The following is a 22144-nucleotide window of genomic DNA, read 5'->3' on the forward strand; positions in this document are numbered from 1 at the left end:
ACTTGTCACATCTGACTCCAGTTGGATTTTGGATTGGAGCCCAGAAGTCATTGCCCAAGGACCTCTGGAGCAGAACAGTGTGTCTAGTTCCTGTATTGCCAAACTGTTGCTAGTCTTCCAGGGCAAGGTGTCTGTTCCACTGCTCACTGGCATGACAATTCCATGTGTCTTCTGCTGCCTGCTGTTGCTGCCATGCACTCTTTGTGAGACAGAGTTGGTAATTAGAGCAGAGTTCTGAGGTACCTTTCAGAAGTGTTTTTCATTTGGAAACTTTTTGAAAACAGGTCTAATACTCAAGCAGTGCAAGATGAATTGCTTCCCTGTGGATGTATCCACAGGTAAATCCTTGTGGATACATCTGTCAGGTAGCAGCATTGCCCTGTGCATATGGAGTAGCCAGGTGAGACATCTGATATTCAGAGAATGACTTTCCAAGTTTGATGTACTTCACTTTTTCATCTTTTCCCTTTCTTGTGTTACTCATCTCCCTGCACTCTGTTTAGGTGAGCAGGACTAGATGTGTTTTCATTTCCCTGTAGCCTCCAAAATGCATTGTCTTCATGCTGGGAATGCCTTGCCTGCCTTGCAGCCTGCTGATTCACAGCACTCTGGGTGAGCAGGGAGCTGGTGAATGGATTATGCCACAGACTCCTGAGCCATCAGATGGTGGTTGCAGTCCCCTTGACTATTCTTCTGCTTGTCACAGAGTGTGTATGAGTTTCCCTGGAGGAGCTGCTAACCTCTTCAGAAGCAACAGGACCCATGTGGGGCTGCTGATGTGCATTTAACAAGGAACCATTTTGCTGTGATCTGAATAGTTTTGGTGTAAGCAAAGCAGCTGAGGTGGGAGGTGAGAAGGGCTGTTGGCAATGCAGGAGGGGAGCAATTGTGTTCACGTAACAAAGGGACTGGCAGCAGCAGTGTCCGGTGGCTGAGAGGCAAGGAATATTGACTAACGTGACATTTAAGTGGCATTTCATCTGCTGCACTGGGAGAACTAGTAAAATTCTTCCCTCGGCGCTGAGAAGTAATAAGCCTTCTTCTTCAGAGGGGTTTCTATCTGCTGTTGCAAAGTGTTTGGAAGGCTGGGAAATGTCCTTTTGTTATCCTGTCAATTCTCCATGTCTGGTCTCTTGTACAAAAGGCCTTGGCTTTTGTAGGCAGCTGAGCTTGCAGCCTGTACACCAGTGAAGGCATGCTTATGTGGTGGCTCTTGCTTGATGCTTCTCTGTCACCTTGCCTTAGGTGGAACCTAGCTCCTGACTCCAAAGGGTTATGCAGGAAGGATCCATACTTTCATGCCCTGAGGTCCTGCTTCATTCATCTTGACATTTTAGCATTGATTCCCATGTCATGGCTGATGCTCTCAGTGCACTGTGGCTTTGCTACAGGGATGGCATGCAGGGTTTATGGGATGCTTTGCAGTTCCAGCCAACAGTCCCTCTTTGGGACGCTTGAGTGACAGCTGTCACAGGGCTCTGGGTTATTAGGCCTTTTAAATAATTTTGTTAAGGGCCCAGAAGCTCTTATCTCCCAGGTTTCCCTGGAGGGATTCTTGTTCTGTTTTATTGTTGTATATTGGTTTACTTTATCAGTGCACTCAGCAAGCTGCTGCAGGCCGCTGCCAAGAGGAGCAGCCCTGCTTCCACTCTTGCCTCTCTCTGCTTATGTCAACAAAAGCATTTGTATGTTCACAGCTCTGTGTGACCTGGGAATAGGCCTGGTCCAAAGTGAGTTCTTCGTGTTGCTGGGGGAAGGAAGAGCAATAGTCTGAAGTTCTGCTGGGACAAGTGGTTGAGTAACCACAGTCTCTGCTAGGAAAGTAAATTATGTGGCATTTTCCAGGGGCTAAAAATCCCTGGTACTGTTCCCTTCATGAAAATCTTGGCACCTTCTCCGCCAACACACCGTCAAGACTGCACCGAGCCTGTACCAATGCCTCTTTTTGCAGGAAAAATGGTGTTGTCATTCCCTTCCACAGCACTGGCTCTCACCTGGTGCCTGGCTGTAGATTCTCTCTGTTGCAAAGAGACAACATCATGCCTTTATAACACTTGAAGTTTACATGGCATAGCAGCTCAGAGAAAGGTGGTGGCTTTTCACATCTGTTAGGAGTGGCCCTAAGATGTGCTGCCCGATGCATCCAGTATAGAACAAGTGATAAAGAGACAGGGAAGAAAAACCCAACACCTTTGCTTTGCTGCAGCACAGTCCCCTAGTGCTTACAGGAAAAGCACAGCCTTCAGAAAGTATTTGGTGAGCCTCTGTCCTTGGAGGTGCCAAGAAATATGACCAAGTTCCTCTCCTTTTCCTTTCCTTCCCTTGCATGCCAGGAAGTGGTGACAGTTCCTAGCAGACACCTCAGTGTGAACATAGCGTATGCTGAGCCTTATTCTTCAGGGGTGACAGAGGTTAGGGATCTGCTTACCCTTGGGCTGGAGGGATAGGAGGCTGCTCTCTGAGCATATCTGAACCTTGCTGGGATTGCGTGTCTCTTTCCTGCTGTCCTGTTGCTTCTCCCTGCTACAGCCTGTCCTGTTTCTGAAGGTTCTGTTTCCATTTTGATATGGGGGATGCAACTGTCCCTTCTGCCTGCCTCCATTGCCAGATAGGTTTAGGGAGTGTGTTGGGATTGCCTAACTTGGTTAAGGTCCCAGTGCAGGCTCTGCATGCTGCCTGTCTGGCTGAGCTGTCGTGGCTGACTTTGGGGCTGGGGAGGAGATGGGGCTGTATGAGGAGCATTACATGGCTGGATGATGGGTGACTTGCAGCCCTTGGTGCTTCTCCAGGGCTTGAGGCTGCTGCTGCCATGTGGTACTGTGGGAAGGGGACTGCCAGCAGGGTCCCAGGCTCACAGTCCCAAAGCAGCTGGGTGTCATCCCAAGGCTTGTGATGTGCTCTGGGCCACAGGGAAAGGAAGAGATAAGCTGGCTGGCCCTTTGGAGAGAGGATTCTGTCTGTCATTGCACCAAGGGCTGGGTGAATGAGCAGGGATTTTGCACATTAGCCAGGCAGCAGTTGGGCTGAGTGAGCCGTAGGGTGCCAGCCGTTCCCATGCTCCTCCAAAAGCTGTGTCAAGGCAAGTACTCTCCAGTGTCTCAGCTATTATGAAAAAACCTGCGTTTGCTGCACCCTTCTCTCCCTTTGCCCTCAGGGCATGCTGGGCTTGTTTGAATTAATGTAATTAGCACATGCCTTATTAGCTCACTATGGCACAAAGAACTCATGTATATTTGTAGCCAGGTTAAGCAGCCCCTATTAATTTAATAACTGTGTCCTCCTTAGTGCATGGCAACAGTTAATCACTGGTGGTGACTCAGGACCAGCCAGTATGGAGGAAATTTGGGCGAGGTGTGTATGTGTGCGGTTCTCTTTTATTGTGTTGTATTTGTATTAATGGGCAGAGCTGTGAAGGGAATTAGCAGTGGGTGCAGTAGATGGAAGGGAACTTTCGGTGCAGGTTTACTTAATCAGTCCTGGCTATTTCCTGTGCTCTATGCTGTCGGTAGAAAAGGATCTGTAGAATGAATCAGCGAAATATGACACAGACTGGGAGGCAGAAATTTACAGAAATAAACTTTAGCAACCCACGCTTGAACTATGCTCCAATCAGGTTATATGCTAGGCACTGATAGTAATTTTGCTTCATTGTCTACCGTATTTCCCCTTGGTGATTTTGAGGCAAAGGAAGTGGCTAGTGTATTCTGGTGCTGCTCGTATTTGAGACTGCAAAAGAGCAAGGTTCTTGTAAAAGGACAAAAATAGTTGCAAGTAATTTTATTTGCTGCAGCACTGTGGTCCTTGGTTCCTTTTACTATTCTGGGTCTTGCCATGCACAGCACTTAGCTGGGTCCCTTGAAATGCTGCCAGGATGTTTGCCACCAGATGTTTGGGGGGTTTGTTTTCGTTTTGTTGTTTGGTTGTTTTTGGGATTTTTTTTCCTTTTTTTACAGAAGCTGCATGTTATGGTTTGTGCTCCACCACTCTGGAATGATGCAGACTGTGAGTCCAGGGTGGTTATCTGTATCTCTGTTCCAGTAGTTCTGCATGTGGGATAGTAAAGTCCTGCACTGATTCTAAAACTAGTGAGTTAAGCATTTTGGGGGCTTTTTTCAGCCAAGACCACAATGCATGCACATGAGACTTCCTGCATTTCTTCTCCCTCCTTCTTCAATAATCACAGGTTGTGGTCTTTGTGGTGAGCCTAAGCTGGGAGGAGGAGCAGGAAGAATGGTACTGGAAAGCTGTTCATGTGCTTGTGCTGTTTTGGTCAGGCTTCCTACAAGTAACAGGGTGAGATGCAGGTGTCCTGCCTCTCCTAGTCCCTCTTTTTATTTTACTTGTTTGCTGTTTCTGCCTAGTATGCTTTGGCTTGCAAGGCCTGAATTGTTCTTGGCTATCATGAGCCTGTGCAGGAGCATCACTGAGGAGATGAAGTTCTTACAGTCAAAGAGACAGCAAAACCCCAATGAAATGGGACCAAAGTGTGTATGTACTTGTAATAATGTGCCTTCTTGTTGCATCTGGCAGGGGACCAAGTCCCCAGGCTCCAGTAGAGTCAGTGAGTTCTTCTGGCCTGCATCTCTGCTGAGAGCCTGGACTTCCTGGGAGGCACAGAAGGAAAACAAATCTAAGATCTCCATGGAGTGACCAGGGATGCACACAAGTCTTGCTGCAGCAGATTGAAGTAGATAAATTTAACTTTTTCTTTCTTAGAGCCTGTTCTCAGGAGAGCTCAATGTTTTAATGAAGGCTCTGTGAGTGGTGCGTGGGGTGAGGATCTGCAGGGGTGCCCACGTGTGGTTCCTAGCAAGTATATTGCAGGGAGGAGAAAAAAACAGACAAAGTCTGGGTAGATAAATACCTGCTGGGATATTTCCGATGCTGCCCAGAGGTGGTGATTTCCCTCCCCTCTTCCTTTTTCCTTTGTTTCAGGAGCAGGAAGGGACACTGCTTGGCTCGAAGTTGTGGAATGCTTAGTACACACCAAGACAGGAGGCTTTTTCCAGGACAGCTTTTTTAGCCAGTGTTGTGGCTATGTCTGGGATAGAGTTAATCTTCTTCCTAGTAGCTGGTACGGTGCTCTGTTTTGAATTTAGTATGAGAACAGTGTTGATAACTCACTGATACCTTAGTTGCTGCTAAGTACTGCTCACTCTAAATCAAGGACTTCTTGGTTTCCCACTGTCTGCCAGCGAGGAGGTGCACACGAGGTTGTGAGGGAGTGTGGCAGTAGGAAAGCTATGACATAGACACCATGGTGGAACCATGGTGGGATGACTGCCATGACTGGAGTGCTGCAGTGGATGACTATATGCTCTTCAGAAGGGACAGTCAAGGAAGGAGAGGCAGTATCCATCTATTAGGGAGTGTTTTGACTGTTGAGAGTGAAGGGTAGTGATGATAAGGCTGAGTGCCTGTGGGTGAGAATCAGGGAGAAGGCTAATAAGGCAGACACCTGGGAGGAGTATGTTACAGACCACCCAACCAGGATGAAGAGACAATGAATTATTCTATGAGCAACTGCTTCGTGATTGCCAGCCCTTGTTCTTGTGGGAGACTTGCTAGATGTCTGCTGGAAGCTCAGTGCAGCAGAGAGGCAGTCTAGGAAATTCCTGGGCTGTGTGGAAGATAACTTCTGACACATCTGTCAGAGAGCCCAGCAGGGCTGTTTACCTGCTGGGAGATGTGGTGGTTGGAGGCAGTCTGGGGCACAGTGACCATGAAATTACAGAGTTTTCAGTTCTTGATGCAGTAAGGAAAGAGGTCAGCAAAGGGGGTCCAGGAAGGCTGAACATACATTAAGAAGGAAATTTTAAAGATACAGGATTCCTATGTGCCAAAAAATGAGCCAGCAAGGAGAGAAGACCAGCCTAGTAGAATAGGGAGCTTTTGCAGGAGCCAAGGGGGGTTAAAAAAAGGGTTTGTGACATTTGAAAGAAGGGGCAGGTGACTCAGGAAGAGTACAAGGACATTGTTAAGTCATGTAAAGAGAAGATTAGAAAGGCAAAAAAGCTCAGCTAGAGCTCAGTCTTGCCAGTGCTGTGAAAAGTAATAAAAAGTGTTTTCATAAATACACTAACAACAGAAAAGAAAGCCAAAAAGAAGCCCCATCCTTTATTGGATGCAGAGGAAACAGCAACAAAGGCTGAGGAAAAGACTACTTAATGCCTTCTTTGTCTCAGTCTTTACCAGTAAAACTGAATATTCTTAGGGCAACTGCCCCCCTGAGCTGGTAGACAGGGACAGAGAGAGCACAAAATCCAGGAGAGCAGAAAAGATCCCCAGCAATCCAGGAGGAAGTAGTCAGTGGCAAGGAGACTGATGGAGCTGGGGCTAGCAGCTCACCAAGCTAGCCATGCTAGCCCCAGGGCAGGACTGCCAGGAGTCCACTGTGGGCACAGCAGTGACCTGAGCTGTCAGTCCTTCCCCTCTGCAGCCTCTGGTTTGGCCACAGTGAAGCAGCACCATCCCAGGGCCACACACTTTAAGGCATCCAAGAGGAGCAGCTCTGTGGTTGGTTGAGTGTTGCTCTGGTGAGGTACTGCTGCAATTTGGCCTGAAAAGATCCTTGTTCCTCACAGCAGGGTCACTGGCACCCATTTCTTTCAGCAGAGAAAGCTGAAAGCCAGTAGCCCTGGTTTCATTGCTGGTGGGGATTGAATGGTTCCTTTCAGGCCCCAGGACCAGCTCAGTGCTCTACCTCATTCCTACTGAGTGAGATAGAATCAGACTTAACTTTCCCTTGGGTTTCTTGGTTGGTTGTTTTTAATTACTGCTTTGTACATGGTGGTTATTTTCTAAACTGGGAGGGGGGAATGCTTTTCTACTCAGCCTCTTGGAAGAGTACCCAAGAGAAGGATTTGCACCAAGTTTCTCCATGGTATGTCCTCCCAGTTCAAAGGGTTGGTCTGTCTGTCACTGACAGCTTTTGCAGTAAGTAAAGACAAGTAAAGACAAGTAAAGGCTCTGCCTTTTTGTTGACCAACACAGGTTATTGAAAAGGAGTGCTGTATGTAAGTTCTTAATTGTTCTCCTTGCTCTCTCTCTCCATCTGCCAGACTCCCAAAAGCTCAGCAAAGTTGTCTTCTTTCTCCAACTAATGCTGCAGGTCTCTGTACTTTCATAAAACCTGGTATAAAGAACAGATGCAGAAGAAGGTGGATTTAAAAATATTTAGAATTGCATCAGTTCAGCATGTGACTACATGATTTCTCAGGTGGCACTTGGAAAGGTGAATTACTGGCAATAAGCACCCACTTAATATTTGTCCAGTAACATCCAAGGTGCACTTGCTTGTATACCAGTATGATCATGTGCAGGCCATTTTACTGTCTGTTAGCTTGTGCTTCAACTGCTGGCTCTGCAGCTGCAGAATAACCTAACCCATTATAATCTTAATTTAAATAACCATTTTATACAAAAGTTGCTACATTATATATATATGTGTGTGTGTGTGTGTGTGTGTGTGATTGTATTTGCATATGAATTGCCTGTTCTGTGGCTACCTCTTACAGATCCTTTTGAATTAGTGGAGGGACTAGCAAGTTTCTACAGACCAAAGATTGGAATTCACCACTATTTTCAAGGAAGTGCTGGGCCTGAATTTTTGCTATGGCCATGCTTTGGCCTCATATGACCACATCACCGAAGATTTTATGATGAGATGCATGGAAAGGATTTTCAGCCCTCTGGTACCTACTCCAAGACAGTTTGCTTTGAGCATGAGTAGTTGTCCTAAATTTAGAGGCTTGTTACTTGTGTTGTAAGTGTTCAGAGGAGTGACAGGGCAACAGATGTGGCATTTGTGCAGAGCAGAAGAGCCAGGTCTTTTGAGACTTGACCCAATTGCCTTTTTGAGAACTTTGAGAGGAGGCAGGTTGAAATGGGAAGAGTGCCAGCAGCTCCCATGGGTTTCCTTTGCTCCCCTCTGTGTTGCCAGGGGAGCTGTGAGCACTTTTAGACCTGTTGTCTCTCCTGTGAGGGAAGATACTGCCTTAAGAGTGTTTTAATGTCTTGTCCTTCAGTGGAGCACTGTGTTCTCAATAAGATGACTGCAAGCTCATTTGTCCTGCTGAAACCTTCCCTCCTGCTCCTTCAACTTATCATCTCCAATGTATTTGATACCACGACTTCCCACGTGAGCCCTGGGTGAGTCACTTCACCCAAGGGCTGTCCTTACTCATCCCATCGTGCAGCTCAGTTGCAAAATCTCCAGGACACGGACTTTCTTTGACTGAAGGTCAGAGCAGTCCCTAAAATGACAGATCCCAGGTAGGTCCTGGGGCCTTTTGGTGTGCTGATAACCATGTCCAGCTTCAAGATGAGCATTAGCTTTCTGTCTCTTGATCCAGGGCAGTTACCCAAGACATGCAGATTTGAAGGATGTATCTGCTGTTTCTTCCAGACCAGCACATGCCTGTTCTCCAAGTCTTTTCTGTCTTGGCTGATGGCTTGGCATCTTGGTGTTAAAGGGATCTTACTGATGTAAGAAGCCTCCATGTGACTCCTTTTGTAAAGCAGTAGGGCAAATGGCTTCTGCTCTAATGTAAGTAAATTGCTGTTTTTTTGGCCTGGAGAAGCTCTCCAAGTCAGGAAGGCACTTCTCTTACTGCTCACAGTGCCTTTCGGAGGCCTTGCTCCAAGCCTTAGCTCTCACAGAGATAACAGGAGGTGCTTGTTGTCTTGTTGTCTTTACTTACTGCAAAAGATTTCTCAGCAAAGCAGGCAAAGTTGCATGGTGCTGTACTGGGAGTGGGGACCCAGCCTCTGTTTCCAGCAGGATGGAGAGCCCAAAGGGAAGGGAGTAGGAAAACTGGGTGTGTTCCTCCTACTCTGACTGCCTGGAGGCAGGAAATTCTCCACCTGCTTCCCTGCTGTTTTGTCCACTTGCTTTCCAGTGATACCTGCTGCTCCACTCACTTTGATCCTTGCTTTGGGGTCAGCAGCTATGTTGGTTTTTCCCAGTGTGCCTGAGACCAGGCAGACAGAGGGACAGCTGCCAGGAGCAGTCAAGGCTTTGCCTGATGTCTTTGGTAACTCTTTTGCTTTGCAAGGAGGTGACCCTGGTGACTGAGGGCCGCATGCAAATCTACTGTTGTGTGAATCTCCTGTATTCTCAAGTGAATCCTGGTGGAGAGGATAGTTGCAACAGTGTGCATGCAGTATCAGAATACAGGATATTGCTGTAGTCCCAGGAGCTTGCAGGATTGTCCCCTGGGATACTTGCAACATGGGCCTGTTGTAAATCCTCTTTTGTTGCAGCATTTTGGGTGACTGCACTGGTTTGGATGTGGTGAGTAAGTATGTCTGCTAAGATGTTGGACTGTTTTTGTTCAAGGCTTGTGTTTTTCCTAAGCTGGAATGTTGGCATAGACACGGGGTGTTCCTTAGGCTGCCAACTGTGGTTTGAAATCCTTCTCTAGGTGAAGGGCAAGTCAGTGATGAAGCTGGAATGCGAGCTCAGGAGTCCTCATTGCTATTCGAGAGTTTTGTTCCTCTTTTTCCCCTTCTGTGGGCATTCAGGTAAATCTGTACTGCACCACCTGCAGTTGCAAAGCCAAACACTTCTACAGCATGCCCCCAGCCAGGGAATTTGCCTGTTCCTTTGTGGCACACGGGAGATGTTCTCTCCTCACGGCGTCTCTCAGCATGACGTTAAGGCTCCCCAGTGCACAGGGAGAGTGAGGCTGGACATGGGGTGGAGTTTGCCTGCAGTTTTGCAAGGCTGCCAGCCTGACTGTTCTCACAGTGATGGGTGGGGGCACCCATCCCGACCAGCCTGCGGGAAGCTGTACGAGACACAGGTCAGTTGTGGAGGATGGGAAGGGACTGCTGCAGCCAAGAATCCTTGCAGGGGCTATTAGGGAGGAGTGCCCTGCCTGCTGAGGCTCTGCATCCTGTGCCTTGCCAGCTGAGTGGGCCTGTGCCACTGAGCCTGTCCCTGGAGGGTGTGAGCAGCCAATGTGCAGGCGGCTGGCATGGCACCTCCCCGCTGGTACTTTGGCCTTTTATCACCTGAGGCAAGGGGGAAGACTGCCTTTGGCTTGGTGCTTTCACAACCCAGTAGCAGCTGGCTGCTGACCACGAGGCAGGTGAGTTTGCATGTGCAGCCCTGGGGCTTCTGTCTGGTGGCAGAATGGTGTGAAGGGGCTGTGCAGCTGGAGAGGTGACTCTCTGTGTTGGTGGAGAGCATTCACCAACGTGTTTGAGAGCTGCTCTGTTTTCCTGAGGACTAATGCCTTGCCAGGTCCTGCAAGGAAATTCCTGTCAGTCCCTGCTTTCAAGGGCCTAAAGGCAAGCAGGCAGCAAATTAAACTGCCTCTTATTTTCTCTAAACTCTCTGTCCCAAACTGTTCTGAGCAGGCAAGAGCCAAATTGACTGCTTCTCCCCAGGTGACATTACCTGGTGCCAACTCCCTTGTGCACTTTGTGCCTGTCATGCATCTAGAAAGCAGCTTCTCTTGGGAAATATTTGCAGGTTTATTTTGCACTCCTTAAACCTTATTGTGATGACAGCTTTTCTCCTGTCATTAACAAAATTTGGCAGTGTCCGCACCTTCAGATGCATTTGTGCTGTGAAGGGAGGTCTGCTGATCTCAGAGGGTTTATCCTCTCCCAGCAGGAGAAGGAAGTTGCTGATTCCTTTCCCCTGCCATCCCTGACTGTGAATGGCTGTGTGGCAGTGTCCTCTTCACACAGTGGATGCTGACATGGCTTTGTTTCCTCTGCTCACCTTCTGAGACCTGTTTCTTGACATCAGCTTCTCTCACTGGGGCTTTGAGTTTGTCTGCTCTCAAGCCAAATAGAAGTATGTGGAAGGGAGGCCTGACTTCCCATTCTGCTGTTTATTTTCAAGGTTGTAGTTTAGAAGTTGGCTTTCAGTGACAGCTCCAGCATGTGCTGGCCTCCAGTTCTGTCTCATTCCTGTCTGACTGCCTGGCACAAATACTTGTGCTGGCATGAAATCAGGGATGGGGACACGGCTGGGTGTAGGGAGAAGACAGGTTTGCTTTCTTCGGCCACAGCACCAGCTGACATTTGCTAAAGGTTTTCTGTCAAACCAGCAGCCTGTGTGTGCTCAGACAAATCAGCCTGTGCAGCAGTCTGAGCCTGAGAGGATGTGCTCAGCTGCCCTGGAGCTGCTGGGGGGTGGATCTGGAAATGGGAATACTGGCAGAGGGCAGAAGTGAAGAGCTGGCCTCTGGGAGGTGTGGGGGATGCTGCTGGCAGGATTGGGGGAGCTGGTGGACTGTGAGCCCACAGCTGGCTTGGAAGATGGCAGCTGTGGCTCTGGCAGCCTGGCAGGGGAAGAGTGGGAGAAGGAGGGTGCAGTACCTGGCTCAGACTGGGGGTAGAGCAGTGGCATCTGGGAGTAGAGGTGGCAACCCACATCTGTAGGGCAGTGTGGTGGCACTAAATGCAATAAGCAAATTCAGAGACTTGTGGGTAAGTTCAACTTGTTTCTTCTCTTGTAATGTCCTGGCTTGTGGAGATGTTGGGTGCCTGTATCTCCAATCCAAGCTTACTGGTGTGATGCATTAATGAGACATGGTGAGGTCTTTGTGCTCCCCTCCATGTCTCATGCTGGGCTGTGATTCTCTAGTAAGCACTTCTCCTTCAGGTGATAAGGCAAAAACTGGAGGTTGAAAGTTCAGCCCCATGGCCCATGGGATCAGGAGAGCAGATACAAAGGTTGGCCTTCCTGGAGAACACCTCATTGTCTGAGATGTGTGGCAAGGCAGAGGAGAAAAACAGTACCACTTGACCAGTGACATAGGCTGTGAGGACCAGATACATCCAGGATTGCATTGTGGTACTTCTAGTGTGGCTGTTCTGTCACTGTCTGGAGCTGACTTTTGGGAGGTGAGAAAAAGGAAAGGCAGAATTGAGGAGGCTCCTATGTGTCAGCATGAGTTTTGTGCCATTTGCACTGCTTCGGTGTGTGTGTGGCTCTGAAACTAATTTGCCTGATCATTTTAATAAATGTAAAAGGGATGTCCTGGTGTGCAAGTAATGGGGCATTAATCCATGCCTAGCTGTGTTAACAGCACTCTAAAAAGGAAATATTCCCATGCTGTTCTCACTGTTGTAATTATGGGATGTTCAATTTAGGATCCCCTTCCACGAAGGCCTCTTTGGCTTTCAGGTGTCTCTCTGGTGACTCTTATTTCACTTCTTAAAACAGTTTCCTCACATTTCCTCAGCTCCTTTTACCATACAGGTTCCCAGTTCCAGCAGTGCCATTGTCCTGATGTTTAACCATACAAAGATTTTCTGAGGCATAGTACCTTTTTGGTGCTGCTGGCTTGTCTGCTGTGCCAGTGCAGGTTCTTGATGACAGATTTCCTAGGAAGATGCAAACCCTGCTCCCTGACACTTCTCCCACAGGAAGCATTGGAGCTACACCCTGCTTGGCTGCAGATGCTTGCTTGCTTTTATATGCAGTTTTTGGCTTCTGAGAGCCTGTGTTCCTGGGAAGACATACTTAGGTCTTTATTTAATTGCTTTCATTTCTAGGTTAAAAGTATAATGTTGTTCTGGATTTGTTTTTTAAATGTCCTATAAAATTCCTGGCATTCTGTTCCCAGGCAGTTTTGCCCCCTCTTAGACTACAGAACCATAGCAGCTATTTTCCTACCCTGGAAGTGACTGGAGTCTGACTCAGCTCAGAAACTCCCTGACCAGGCCACTGGAGCCTTCATCATTCACCCTCTTTTAAGGGACTCAGGGAGTTCTGCAGATTACAGCAAAGTGGTCAGATAGAGCTTGGGGTGACTTAGGGTTTGTTTTGCAAATGATCATTCGTTGGAGCTCTCTTTAAACAAACAGAGCTCAAATAAGCTTTCCACTTCATTGCATTAAAATCCCTTAATTCATTAAAATCCCCTGGCCACAGACGTTCAGGCCTCTGCCGTGCCAGGTGCTGTTTAAACAGTTATCAAGTGCTGGTGTCTGCTGTAAAATGATCACATTGTTTGCTTCCCGTCGCTGGTCCACGAGTTGAGTGGCTTTTGTTAGGGGAGATGATACTAGTCCTGGTATTTGCTGGCTGTACAGCCAGCACCAAGGAAACCTGTAACTTTGCCCAGCTTTAAACCCAGGAGGGTTGTTTTTACCCTATCTTGCAGTGCAGCTGCAGCAGGAGCATCTGATCCTGTTGGGACGCAGCAGCAGTTTTCCAGCTGGATCAGACAGCTGCAGAGGACTCTGTAGTTCCTGGGCAGGTGGGGAGCTGAAGCCAAAAGTCAAAAGAAAAAAAGGCCAGAGAGAACTAAACTCAGCTTTCCAAGTCCCTCTTGGTGCAGAGGGAATCCATTGCCTTACTTGCATCAGCAGGTAAGAAACAGCCCTATGATATATTTGTATGTCCATCTTGGTGTCTCACTCTTTTGGCTACCTGCCTGTGGGGAATATTAGCAGCCTTGCTGTCTTTTCTTGCTGTTGCCCTTTGTGGTGGATGCCTGTCCTCCTGAATGCTCCTCTGCATGGAAAGGTGCAGCAGAGGCAACAAGGAGGGTGTTTTGCCAGAACTTTGAGCAGGTTGTCAGGACCATTTGGTGCATGTATTTTGTCAGGCCTAGCTCAATAACACAAGTTTATTGAGGATGTAGACATTATCAAGTGAGTTTTCACAATTCATGACTTGTTTACGACAGGGTTACAGGCTGTCAGCTACTGGTCTTCCTATATTTTGATATTTTTGTCTTATTCTGGTTAATTTGATAGAAAACTAGAAAAAAGGTATAAGTGATTTTTACTGGGAAAATGCACACTTAGCTGATCTGGGCTTTTTAAGGTCTGCAGCCACAGATCAATTTGGATCAGGCAAACTGTCTGAAGAGGAGTCACAGAAGGGATAACAGCATACTGCAGTGGGTGAGGTTTGTGTGCAGTGTTTTGAGGAGGAGTGCCTTTCCTTAGGGAGCTCCATGTGCTGGTCTCTCCCAGCTCTAGCTGAGTGTGGGGCTGCAGAAAAGGCAGTTTCAGTCTCATGTCGTCCAAGGGTGGGACAGTACAAATGGTTTCATGCTGTCCTATCCTTGGCACTTGATATAACAGGAGGGAACCTGAACTCCTTCCTATACCTGTTTACACCATCACTAGCCCTTCACACTGTCAGGGACCTTCTATTCTCAGGAATGTACTGAGAGCCACTTATCTCCAGAGCAGAAGTGCCAACCTGTAAGCCCCTCTGTTGGATATGAGATTCTGTATGTCTTAGGAAATCTGCAGTAAAGGAGAAAATTTCATTCCAGAGGGAAAGGGCAAAGGTGCTTCCTTTGCTTCTGGCTCAGCATCCAGGTGACAAGTGAAAGGGAAGAGGTAGGAAGTTGGCTGAATATTGCTGAGACACCTGCAGAAAGTAAAGGGCATCTGGTTCCCAGGCTGGTGGTGAGGAGATGAAGGCATCTCCAGAAAGCTGAAAGTTGTGGCCGCTTCTGAAATTTTCTCTGGTGTCCAGATTTCTTTGTGTGGTGACTTCTAACAGCTCTCATTAAACAGTAACAATTAAGAGTCTTAGAGAGAACTGATTCCTGCAGTCTGGCACTGAGCTGAAAGGAGTGGTCCAAAGGGCAAAGTGGCATCAGTAGCTTGGAGAGGGAGAGGCATTGCTTAAAAAGCAGTGTTGGCATAAGACTGAACAAGGGCTGTCTGTTTAAGCTTGGAAATAGGTGAAAGATAGTGATCTCTGGAAGAGCAGTGTTTTGAAGGCTGTCCTTTGGACACAGCATGTATGTGTTGAAGGGAAGTGCTAAAAGAGTCTTGTGATGACACTTGACTCTCTTGGGCTGGCTGGGTGGACCTGCAGAGGGTTGGGGATGCACATGGCATGGTGTGAAATACTCTCTGAAGTTGGAGAGAAGTGACAGACATGGCTGTCCTGGCTTCTGGGCAGAGCTTGTGCCCTGCCTGGCTGCTGCCCTTCCTTGTATGCTGCTAGAACCTGATGACCCTGGCAACTCTTCCCTCCATATGTCCTTGTATATTTATATTTACACACATACATTTATAAGGCTCCCTCTGGAGCTCAGTCTCCTCTTTGAGGAGATCAGGTGCTCCCTTAAGTCACTTGTGTCTCAGCTGTCCTAGCCCTACAGCCTGCCTGCCAAGTAGCCCCTGAGATTTAAGAAGAGTCTAAGTGTCTCAACTTTGTTCTTGGTGTCCTTCTGTCCTTTCCCAGGAAGAAACTGAAGTGAGAAAGACGTGACTGAAAAAGAGCAATTGGAAGGAGCAGATTCATTTCTTAACAAGATCAAGTTTGAATTAAATGGCTGATAAACAGATCAGGTAACTTTTTTTTTTTTAATTGTGTTTTAGGTTTTTCTTTTAAAATCTTTCAAAGTTATTTCCATTTGAGATCCAGGAGGTTGGAGGAAATCACCTGATCATCTCTTCCAGCCTTAAAAGTTTTGATTCTTTCTCTTCTCCTTTCTTACCTGCTTTTTTTTGAACCTTCTCTTATTTTTTGTCTCTGCCATGTTGTCATACCTCTGCTTTCTTCAGTCCTTTTTTCTCATTGCCTTTTTCTTTCTACCCTCTGCTTTCTACCCTGCATGAGTCTGTTCCTTTTTGTTTCTTCTTTCAAAGGTCACCCTGACCTGCTGACTTCAGCTGCTGGCATCAAGGGAGCAAAGCCAGGTCCTTGACCAGCCAAGGATGCAGTACTTGTAATAACAAAGTCCACATAGCCTTGTGCCTTGTGCCCTTACTCTGCAGACAGTCAAGGCTTGAGTGATAGCAGGAACATGAAGTACCAGAAATTATTAAGGACACTTATGTGCACAGTGGAAACTTAGGAGTATTGGTTTTGGTAAAGGCTGCATTTGAGTCTTCTCTGGAAATGAACTGGGATTAATTTCCTGGAAAGACACAGTTCTACCCTTTGCTTCCTAAAACTGTGGATCTGCACAGTCCTCCACATGGGTTTAACTTTTTGCTGCTTGTGAAGTTGCCCCAGCTAAATTACTCCTGCATGCTGTGGGATTCCTGTGGGGTTTTTCATGTTGCTTTTCTAACATCTACTTTTCCAGGTTACCAGCTTAGGACAGGTGGGGTGAGTGGGTGAATGAAAGATGGAGACAGAGGGACAGGACTTGGCAGTGCCCGAATGCTGCAGGCGAGAGGGCTGCCCCTTCTTAGCATTTGCCATGATTAGGATATCTTCCTGTACGCCTGTCTTCTGCAAATGTAAACAATCCTGAACTGTGCTGATAAAAAAGATTTAGCCATCATCTGCTATCCAATTCGGAGAGCACTTGGAACTCTTCCAACACACCCATGAAGGGCGTGCTCAGATTCACCTCCTTGGAGGTGGCAGGTCTATGCTCCCGATAACCTCAGCAAAGCAAAAGGATCAGATGTCTGTGACTGTTTGAAGCTTGGTATTTTGAAGGAAGTGGAGACATGTCCTACAAGAGGAGATGTGTCCTGCAAGATGTGTCCTGGCTCCTCCAGTGTGCTCTTGGCAGTGTGAGCAGGAGCTTGCTGGCTACAGGGACTAGTTAAAAGGACTGAGGAGGAGCACTAGAAGAGGAGAACTGGAATGCCTTTGTATCCCTTCTTGTATTAAACTGAGCAAATGGCTTTATTTGCATGCTAGCCAGTGTTGTCCTCATTTCACTAAGCCCTGCACACATAGGTAGTGAGAGGCAGTAGCTGTGCAGAAGCTAAATAGGCCAGAGAGACCAGGCACAGTGTATTCTTATCCCTTGAGAGAGCAGAAAGCACTGATGTGTGAAGTGGGATGACTCAGTCACAGGGGAAAATGCTTTTGATTCAGGTGCAGTGGTCTTTGTCTGATGTTCTTCTCTGTGCCTCAGATCCCTCACCACTCCTGCTTTGGTCATCTCTCCAGTTGATGGGACCATGTGTCTTCAGTGGTCACAGGCAGCCAAACCAAGCAGATTTTTTTCTGTCACCCCTTAGTAGAACAAAATTGACAGCAAAGGACTAAAATCAACAGCAGTGGTTTGCTGCATGGTGAGATCAAAGGCACTGCATTTCTGCAGCAGTGCATGTGGAACTTAATCTCAGTGTCTTGCTGGATACTGCCCCACGCCCATCCCTACTAGTGTCCCCCTGCAGTTCATGGGGAGATCTGGATGGTTAGATTCAGGTGTGGTGGGAGTATTGAGCAAGGGTTTCTCCCCCACAGCCAGAAGGAGAGGTTGTCTGCAGCCTCAGATTTTTGGCTTGCCCAGGCACATCAGATGATTCCCTTTTACTGCTGGGGTCTGGGCTGAAACTGGGGAATCTCTTGCACGTACAGTAGAAGCAGGCAGGACCTTTGTGTCTGTGTCTCAGTCCCACCTAAAATAAACCCTGTGATGATTTCACTTTTGGAACAGGTTGAGAAAGGCAAGTCTTTGCTTGTCCTAGGTGTTTCAGGGACACTTAGAGAAGCGATAACAGTGCTGAGGCTGGAAGGGGGCACTGGTGGTGCCTCACAGTCTGTGGCCTGCCAATAGTGACTTCAGAGCTGAATTTGGGGAGGCTGATGTGATCCTGTCTTCAACATCTTCCTTCTCTGTGGTGTCTCCATCTTGGCACACTTTTATCTGGTCTCTAACCTCCTCCTTCAGTGTTGACTGTAGGTTAAATAAAGAGAACACAATGATGTGAAGCTTACTGTTTGAAATTTTCCTATGTCCTGAGAACAAGCTGAGTGTAGGAGTTTGCAGGCAAATCTATTCTGTTCTCAGACTGTGGCATAAAGATCCCTGAGGCAACAGTCTGGAGCTGGTGAGGTCTGAAAGCCTGGCTCTGCACTGAGCTTGTGCACTGATTTGGGCCTGCCTTCCTGAAGTACTGTGCTGATTTAATCTCAGTCAGCACTGTCTAGTTTGGAGCTATAGGCTGAGCTCAGATCTGTCTTCCTGTCTTCGACACTTCTTATTCCAGCTGTGCTGGCCCTGGGGCTGTGTGTGTTGCATTGGTGTTAAAGGAGGAAGGAGCTTAAGGTGCAGGACAGCAGAGGCTGAAAGGAGTGTGTAAATGTATGTCAGTATGTAGATTTGAGGTGTCAAGATCATGCTTAGCCCTTTTGGACAAAGGCTTTTAACCTTGAGTCTCCATATCCTGCCTTTCCCTCAGGCATGGCTCCTTATTGATGCTCTCTGCATTTGCCCCTTGATGCAGAGTGCTCTAGAATGCTGCTGGGGTGAAGATGTTTGCAGGGCTTCACCCCGCCATGCCTGGCCAGTCTCAGCACTGCTGCTTCCAGAGGGGAATGCAGTCCATCCCCCCATCCAGAACAGCCAGTCACCGCCATGAAAGGCAGTGTGCCAGTTCCCCCAGTGGGAGGATAGGCCTCGCAGGCTCACCCAGCTGCAGTCTAGGACTGCTGTCAGCCACCAGCTTAATATCTGACACATCCTGTGTTCAGGGAGCCATATCCTGTGCTTTATTGGAGGGAGCTGACTCAAACAGGCTTTCTTTGTCTCTGTGTGCAGTGGTTTATTGAGCATGTAAGTGCAGGACATTTTTCTTAATTGAATTTGCTGGGAACCCATGTTTAACTGACGTGGCTTTTGCTCAGTGCCACTTGCAAGAATTCTCTGTGGGAACACAAAGGGGAGTGGAAAAAGCCCTGTGCTTCAGAAGCACGTGCAATGAGCCAGGTTTTGATTTCCCCCAGAGGTACGAGCTCACATCTCCGCATCTGCGGCCATGCAGGCTGCCAGCCCGGTGGTTTTGCTGGGCTGCTGCTTTGTGTGTGTGTGTGTTCCCCTGGCCCTGGGAGATTGGTCTGGAAGCAGTTTCCTGTGGCTGTGGCCATCTGCTCCATGGCTGCCAGCTGGGTGCTTCTGCTGGGCCATTCCCACATGACGGTAGCAGCTGATGTATCACGAACCTCTCATTAGCTGCGGATCTGATTGTGGTGCAGGAAAGCGTTTGTCAGTAAACCCGCTTGCTCAGATGCCATCAGGCCCTAACTGAAGGCTGTCCATGTGGTAGATGGTCCAGCACTCAGTCTTTTCTCCTCTAGGGACTACAGAAATCCCCAGGTCCTGGTCAACAGGATTTTTTCCTGCTCCTGGTAATGTGTGGGTTAGGTGTTTGGCTCCACTCCACTCATCAGTGGTTTGTGCTGATGGTATGTGCAGCTTTCTCTGCCTCCCCATATACACAGCAGGAACCAAGCTTTGCTTTGTGGAAGAGCTTCCTTTGTGCTGGGAGGGACAGCTTTATCTCACAGCAATGCATTAACTCTAGTCATGCAAAAGAGCTCAGCTCTTTCCTCTTTCCCTTCCCTGATATTACCCAGTGCTAAGACATCTGTTTCTCTCTCTCTCATCCCCTTACAGTTTACCTGCCAAGCTGATCAATGGAGGGATAGCTGGGCTGATTGGGGTCACCTGTGTATTTCCAATTGACCTGGCAAAAACTCGCCTGCAGAACCAGCAGAATGGTCAACGGATGTACAGCAGCCTGTGAGTACTGCCCACATGGGCACCATCCCTCGGGGCTTTCCCTGGGGAGTCCTTCCACTTTGTTACCTCTTTCAGGTGAGCTCAGCATCTCTAGGAACTGGACTGTCCTCAGGAAAGCCAGGGGACAGTCTGGAGCCAAGCTGTGCTAGAGCAGATGAAGCAAATAGAGCAGCTATTGAGGCTGCTGAGCCAAGCAGAGGAGTTCTCTGCAGAGGGTACATCTGTTTGCATCCCTTGTTCGGGAGCAGCGTTTTCACTACCCAAAACACAAGGAATCCTGATCACCTGATCCCAAACACAAGGAGTCTGCTGAGCTAGTCAGGTGCCTGAGGGAGTTTCTTCCTCTGTTCTGTTTCCATTGGTCTGATATTGGAGATCCTTCCTTTGCTGTATCAGTGTTAAAAAGAGGAAGCAGTTGCTCATTCCCAGTCTAGAGCATTGCATGTGGGCCTTTTGAAGGATCATAGGCTGACACATGCTATAGTCAGACCAGCCATCCAGTGTCTAAAAATGCCTCAGGTACTGCACCTATAGGAAAAGAAGGCATGAGTGTATCCAGCCCACCAAATTCACTTGGAGTTTGTGTCAAGTGCTTAGAGCTGCATATCTGCTGTGGGAATGTGTACCACACTTAACCACAAGATGCTTTATCCTGAGAACCAGTTTTCCAAAAGAATTTGTGGTATTGAAGGGAAGAAGGCACTGGGCCTGGTGAGGTTTGTCCTATCTTGCTACAACTTTGTTTAGAACAAGTGTAACCTGATCCCTGCTCCTCTACACCATCTTTTCCTCTTTCCTGCCCAGGAGAATTTGAGGCAGAGAGGGAATAGAAAGGAAATGCTCTCTATGCTGATGGCTTTAGTCTCTGTGCCTCCTTGCTCTAGCTGATGACATGAGCTTAAGCTGTAGGCTCCTGTGCTCTCAGCTCCCTGCGCTGTCAGTGTGCCCTGACTTGTTGGCAGGATGTGGCCACCCATGTTGCTTTGCATCCCCTTTTGTTGTGTCCTGCTCCTACTGTAGATTGCTTCACCTCCCTGAGGATCCCTTATCTTTGTGACCTGACAGCAGGAGTAGTTTGGGCAGGTTGAAGAGCTTGTAGGCACCCCTTGGGACTGCATGCCAGGATTTCTCATGCCTGGAAGGGAGCTTGGTAGGAGAGAGGCTTTTAACCTCCAGCAGTCAAGTGCAAGTCAGCTCCATAGCCAGGAATTGCTGTGATATGAGGAGCTGTTAAGGAAAACATAAGGTTTACCTTGTATATTTGAACTGGCTGCTTCTAAGAATAGGAAGGGCTGAGCTTTCCTAAGAAAGTTTCCCCTGTTACAGCAGCTTATTTTTCTGGAAATGCTGCATGCCCATCAATACTAGATTTCCTGATTACACCAATTATGTGGTGTCCGCTGAATACCCAGGAAAGGCAGCATGTTCCTTTAAAATCTTGGCTCTCTTACTTTAAGATAGCATGCCTTACTTCAAGATAGCATGCCTTACTTCTGGTTGGCTCAAGACATCTTTGGCATCAGGGGAACCTTTCACTTGAAAAAGACAAAGACACTGGAGGACTTCTGAGGGATGAAGAAAGCTTGGCTTTTGGGCTGTGCTGCCCCAGGTGTGTTATTGTGGAGGTTTTATTTGAGTATCATTTTAGTTGGCTGTTGGCTCCCTTTTTCCAGAGAGAGAAGAAATCTGGATGTGGCCTTGGCTGCATCTTGTTCTGCTGCAGCTTGAGGGTTTTAAGTGACATGCAAGCTCTATCCTGATGTGGCAGGGCTGTATGAATATGCTGGGGAGCAGCTCTTCTCACTCCTCTCCCTGCTGCACCTTGTTCAAAGCAGCATCCCTGGCTCAGGGAAAATGTGTTGCCTCCAGCACTGCAGTCTGAGAACTTGATGGAAGGGATAGGGGAAAGGTGCACTGAGATTTCTGGGGCTTGCTGATGTGTTGGAGGGGCTGCTCAGAAGGGGATAAGTATGTGCAAGTTGCAGGTGCTGGGTGGAATGTGTGAAAGAGGAGACGCCAAAGGATTCAGGGAGTCCTAGAAGAGGGGAAACTCATTGCCATGACTGGTAGCAATGCAAGATGGGCTGTTCACAAATACCTTTAGAACAGTCTTTGCCCAGGTACAGCTATAAAGACCTCAAAGGAGCTCTGTATTTCCTTTTCTTCCACCTCAGCACTACTGCAGAACTGAGAAGTTTACTCCTTGTGTTGCCAAATCTCTTAAAAATGTATTCGTGTTTTCATCAGCCACATTTCTCTTATTGCTGCTTAAAATAACCTTTTATTTGTTAAATTATGTACACATTCATGCATGTGCACCTCTTCATTCCTCTATGGCTAGAGCAAGTACCTGTCTCTTCCCAAAGATCCTAAAGGCAGCATCCCATCTTCATGCAGCTGTGGTCCAGAGAGGAAAACCCTGCCAGGGAATCTCTGCAACCTTCCTGAACCGTGACTTTGGATTTGCTAGGTGTGTGTGTCTGTGCCTTCCAAAGCCTTTGAGCCATTCCAGTGCTCTGCAGGGTTTTCCCATTTGTGTAAATGTGTTTGCAATAAGGAAGGTGACAGTTTTCCCCTTGGAGCACAGCACCCTGGCGCGCTCTCCTCAGGGCAAGAGCCTGAGTGCTTGCTGCCTGCTGTGGTACTTGATGTGTTAAAAGTGCTTGCTTTAATCTTTGTGGGAGGCCACAGATGACTGAGTGTTCAGG

The 22144-nt window shown here is 47.8% G+C and overlaps 1 protein-coding gene across 8 annotated transcripts in view; it reads left to right on the plus strand.

The window, feature by feature from the left end:
* SLC25A22 (solute carrier family 25 member 22) overlaps positions 1-22144 on the plus strand; it is a 50337-nt gene that overhangs the window by 7820 nt on the left and 20373 nt on the right. For 4 of the 8 annotated variants that reach the window (XM_085581626.1, XM_085581629.1, XM_021555195.3 and 1 more), the window contains 2 exons: positions 15185-15291; positions 19311-19436. In XM_085581626.1, coding sequence (XP_085437752.1) covers positions 15272-15291; positions 19311-19436 — 146 coding nt within the window. In that variant the 5' untranslated portion in view covers positions 15185-15271. Of the gene's footprint in view, positions 1-6361; positions 8275-8294; positions 8549-10146; positions 13339-15184; positions 15292-19310; positions 19437-22144 lie in introns of those variants that run through there. The other 4 variants (XM_085581624.1, XM_085581627.1, XM_085581625.1 and 1 more) reach the window with 4 other exon arrangements.

Source organism: Lonchura striata, chromosome 5 (assembly GCF_050655825.1).
Source record: "Lonchura striata isolate lonStrDom1 chromosome 5, ASM5065582v1, whole genome shotgun sequence".
Taxonomy (NCBI): Eukaryota; Metazoa; Chordata; class Aves; order Passeriformes; family Estrildidae; genus Lonchura; species Lonchura striata.